General features: G+C 37.9%; 1 protein-coding gene across 1 annotated transcript; it reads right to left on the bottom strand.

The window, feature by feature from the left end:
- On the bottom strand, nucleotides 1-3944 carry LOC103945441 (basic leucine zipper 34). Its single transcript, XM_009356010.3, has 4 exons — nucleotides 2942-3944; nucleotides 2732-2822; nucleotides 2478-2604; nucleotides 1-965 (listed from the first exon to the last, which is right to left on the bottom strand). The coding sequence occupies exons 1-4, from the start codon at nucleotides 3514-3516 to the stop codon at nucleotides 784-786; spliced, it is 975 nt and encodes a 324-aa protein (XP_009354285.1). The 5' UTR covers nucleotides 3517-3944; the 3' UTR covers nucleotides 1-783.
- Between the last annotated feature and the right edge of the window lie 716 nt (nucleotides 3945-4660).

Consider the following 4660-nt stretch of genomic DNA (forward strand, 5'->3'; position numbering starts at 1 on the left):
TCTTCTAATGGAAGGATGCTAAGTATTATTCAAAACGAAAAATTTCGTTGAATTAATGCAACAAATGAAGGTGTTACAAACAAGCAAATACACTAAAATGTACAATAAATCTGTCATCAAAGCACCTCCCTGACAACCCTTACTTTTGCTCATCCCAACACATCCCCACCATACTTTGCCTTCTCCCACTAATTAATCCAAAAGAAAAGAAAAATTAATGAGAAAAAAAAATGATATAAATATCAAAAGAATGAACGCATCACACTCCACACCCCAAATCAGCTTTAAAGCAAATCCGACCCTAATTCTTCTTTTTTATGTTTGTAAGAAGGACAATGCACATGTTCTTCCCTGCAAACCCAATCATTCATTTTCTGAGTGGTCCCTTTCTGTAAAGCTAAACACATCACGTGGTTCCACAGGTTAGCAGCAGCAGCAGCAGATCAAGTCACCCAAGAATGTGACTTCTCCTCCTCGCTAGCTAGTGGCTAGGACAAGTAGTAGTGACTGCTGATGGAGAATGTGTCTTAAACTGTTTGCATTGGAGCCAGCACTTGGATGGAACTGGCTTTCTGCAACGTAACATCGCAGTTCAATAATGAAATATCATAAAAATTTATGCATGATATTGTATTATTAAAAGAAGAAGTCATGTAGCAGTAAACTTGCTTCATGCAAGTTACTCTTCTACTCTTCTAACATGGTTATTTTCGACCATAACATGACAGTAACAGTGAATTCTTTCTAGGAAATCCTTCTTGAATAGGCAATTAATGATGATGATCAGGATGAGGACACGTTGAGAAGGTGTTCCCCTTGATCAGGAGGAGGAGTAGTTGATATGGTGTCTGACGGGGGTGTAAGAGAGGTTGGTGATTGTGCGACCCTCTCCATCTTCTTGACGTTTTGTTGGTGATATACTTGCCTTAGTCTCTCTATTTCCCTCTTTAATGCTTCTTGATGAGCTGCAATATTTGTTTGCCCAAATCCAAATTAAGACAAAGTTAAAACCATTTCATTACCATGTGATCCTACTTGTGACAACCCACAATATAAATCAAAATGTGCACATTGATCAATCAACAAGTACACGTGTAAACACATGCCCCATATGTTATGACAATTAAATTACTTTATCCCTAATCACTTCTCTTCCCTCCTAAATTTCTACCCCACAAAAAAAAAAAAAAGGCATGCATAGCCATTGAACTCACCTAACAACCCATAAAAGATTATGGAACTTTATGTTTTTTACAATACCATGTATCCGACCACATGTTTTTGTGGACTGTATCTTTGAGTATATAAAGGAGAGCATTTTTATTACCCATTTAGTTTAGGTGTATGTTCAACACACATCTCTATGGCTGACACATATTAAATTAATTTAACCGTAGTTAAAATTTTGCAATTAAGAAATTATGTCGCTTTTACCCCTTCGCACCCATGCTTCTTTCTTCCCTCTCTTGGATCCTCCATCGTTCCATATCTTCAGAAAATTTTAGTTGCAAAGTTTAACTATGGTTGACTAGCTTAACAGGTGCCAACCATGCATGCATAGAACTGTGCGGTGAGCATCTACCAGAATTAAAGATGAGGTAAAAAAATGTTCTCGTAGTAAAACGGTATCCACATGGACAATCGAGGTATCATCTCTATTAGAACAGTAATTAACAAAATATAATCTCTGTAATATTTCGTACGTCTTTCTAATTCTATATAATGATTAATCTAATTTGAAAGGGAGAAATTTAATTATAACATGGTGCCCTATATTTGTACTAGCTACATCTGTCGCAATTGCACCAATTAGTGAGATGCCACATGATATTTCATTGTCTCATTAACTTTCTTCCTACTCTTAGCATGCATGCGATGGCCTTTTCAACGCTGCCTTTTTTATGTGCATTCATTCTTGGTGGATCAAATAAGTGTCTTTATCTACGATCTAAAGCAATAATTTCCCATCTCATACTTTTGAGTACCAAGTTTAAACACCTTTTATGGGCTGCATGTTTCCTAACATGGCTAGGGAATTAATTAGATCTCACACCAATATAAAAAAGTTGGTAGCTAGAAACTCAACTGATTGAAGGCCAATCAAACATGTTCTTCTTTTAATTAAGGAAAAATTAGAATTAAATACATATTTGTCATAAAATTTGATATTTGAACACCAGTAAACTAAAATGAAAACTTAAAATTGATGCCTAATTGCCGATATATTTGTACTTTTCTATAGTACTCGAGCACCAGGTTTTAAAACAAAACATCCGCAACTCACATTTCTATAAGAAATATTTAGTTTTCAGGTCGGAAACCATGGTGCACTGTAGAATTTTCTTATATCTTGGACTTAAAACGAAATTAAATTAATGTGAACAGGTTCATGTTGCTAATTGTTCAATATTTATGTGAAGTTAAAATGAATAATTTAATTATGCATGGTAAATTAGGACAATAATATACGTATGTACCGTCTTTGAAGATATTATCCTGCGCCAATGCTGCAATTCTTTGTTTGAGAGCACTGTTGTCGACATTTAGAAGCAAGCGTTGATGGTCAAGAAATGAAACCCTTGGTGAAAGCACTGAAACTTCAGCCTTCGTGAGAAACGGAAAATATTCAGTGATTTGGATTATTAAGGAGCAATATATATTGTTTGACAAATTAAAGAAGTTAATTAATTAATTAATTTAAAACCAGAATTAATTCACGTAATTAACCTACTTGTAGAGAGTTAACACTTCGTTCGAGTTCTGATACGTATTGCAGCTTCCTCACCCGTGATCTTTGTGCAGATTGTCTGTTCGCCAAAATTCTAATGCAACACACAAGAAAATTATGTAATCAACAACTGATTAATAATAAAATTAATTAAACTCATCAATATGTATAAATATATGTATGTATATATTATGTATTGTGCATGAAGATTACCTCTTGACTCTTTTGGGGTCAATTTTCCTACCATTGGATGTGGTTTGTAGTTCGCATTGGCTTTCCCCCTCTTCAAATTCATTCTTTAGCTGCTTATTGATCTGCTGCTGCTTATTAATCCCCTGCGTTTCTTTCTCATCGTCATTGATGCTGTTATGATCGGAAGGCGTGGACGGGTTCGACGACGACCCCGTGGGTCCCACTGTTGCGGCAGCGGCGGAGATTTCATCGGTGGTGAACATGGACATGAACTGTTCGTCGTCAAACCTATCAAACTCGTGATTGTTGTTAGCGTGGGAGTGCGAGCCTGGAGGTGCAACGGAGACGCGGCATTCTTCCTGCATTGGTGCCTCGAGGAAGGTGGTGGAGTCGCTGACGGATCTCCGGTGGGATCCCCGTCGCACCGACGAGAAGTCGAGGAATTCATCGACCCAACAAGGGTTTTGGGATGTGGTGGCGTTTGTGGCATTTCCATTTGGAGCAAAACAGCCGCCCATTGAAGGCGGCATCTTCTGGTGTGAAATGTCAGGCCAATTGGGTGTCATGCTTGGAACTTTTGGAGGTAATTGTGCCATAATATTAATATTGCACACAAAATAATGTTAACTGTTTTGTGTATCAACCAAACTTGCCTTGGAATGTTGAAATGATGATATATATATATATATATAGAGAGAGAGAGAGAGACAGAGACAGAGACAGAGACAGAGGGAGAGAGAGAGAAGAGAGAGAGAGAGGACTTGAAAGAAACCAATCCAAATTACAAGCTCCAACAAAGGCTTATATATATACCCAGAAAATACATAAAGAAGGGAATCTTGAAGGGTTGAAGAATCAACTAATCAATAATGTTATGACGAGAGAAATCCACATGATTATAGCCCGAAAAATTCTCTTGAAATCAATATATTGTCTGAGTGAGAAACACTGCCGATACATATGATTGTCACGTATTCTGTCCATTAGATAATTATTATCCGGTGTCACCGTTTCCAGTAGAAAATCTCTCATCTGGTTAGATTTTTTGTTTTTATAATGTCCAAAGTCTGTAAAATCCCAATCAATAAATATCTCTCTCTTTCTTCGTTTTGGATCTCTATCAAATATCTATGTATGCGTGTTGTGTATGTCCAGTGGGATCACATGGGGAGGGGATCGGACAGCTATCTCCAGCTGGGAGGAGGTTGGGGATCAACGGTTTTACTGGAAAGTCGCCAGTACTAGTTTAATAACAAGCGGAATCAGCCACCACGTGCCCTTGTGACCGTCTCTTTAGTAGGAGACCTTATAATAATAGAAGAATAGCCCCTCCCTCGTGCTTCCCTATATTTTTTCTACTTCCACTGTTCCACATCCGAAGGAACATTCTCCTGTGTAACCAACCACTACATCTTAAAACTTACCATCATCCATTCTGACCGTCAGATCCACCCACATGGGTCAAGGATTCATCATATCTATCAAACATAAACTCTCAAGTCGTCCTTCAACTAGACCTAACAAATGTGTTTGTCATGTTTGTGTCAATTTACGATCTTAATGATTCGTATTGTGTTAACTCGTTAAGTTAATGGGTGGAAAATTTATTGGAGCCTTTCAAAGCTTGTCGACAGAAGCATAGATTTGCAGCAGACCTTCACATATTCGGTCCATGGTGGGAGCGTCTTTGTTTTCAGAGGCGGCACCGTGCTTGAAGGCGGCGCAGCTGCAGCGTGGTTG

Source organism: the organism of the source record quoted next, unplaced genomic scaffold (genome assembly GCF_019419815.1).
Source record: "Pyrus x bretschneideri cultivar Hongxiangsu unplaced genomic scaffold, Pyrus_bretschneideri_v1 Contig20, whole genome shotgun sequence".
In the NCBI taxonomy this organism is placed as follows: Eukaryota; Viridiplantae; Streptophyta; class Magnoliopsida; order Rosales; family Rosaceae; genus Pyrus; species Pyrus x bretschneideri.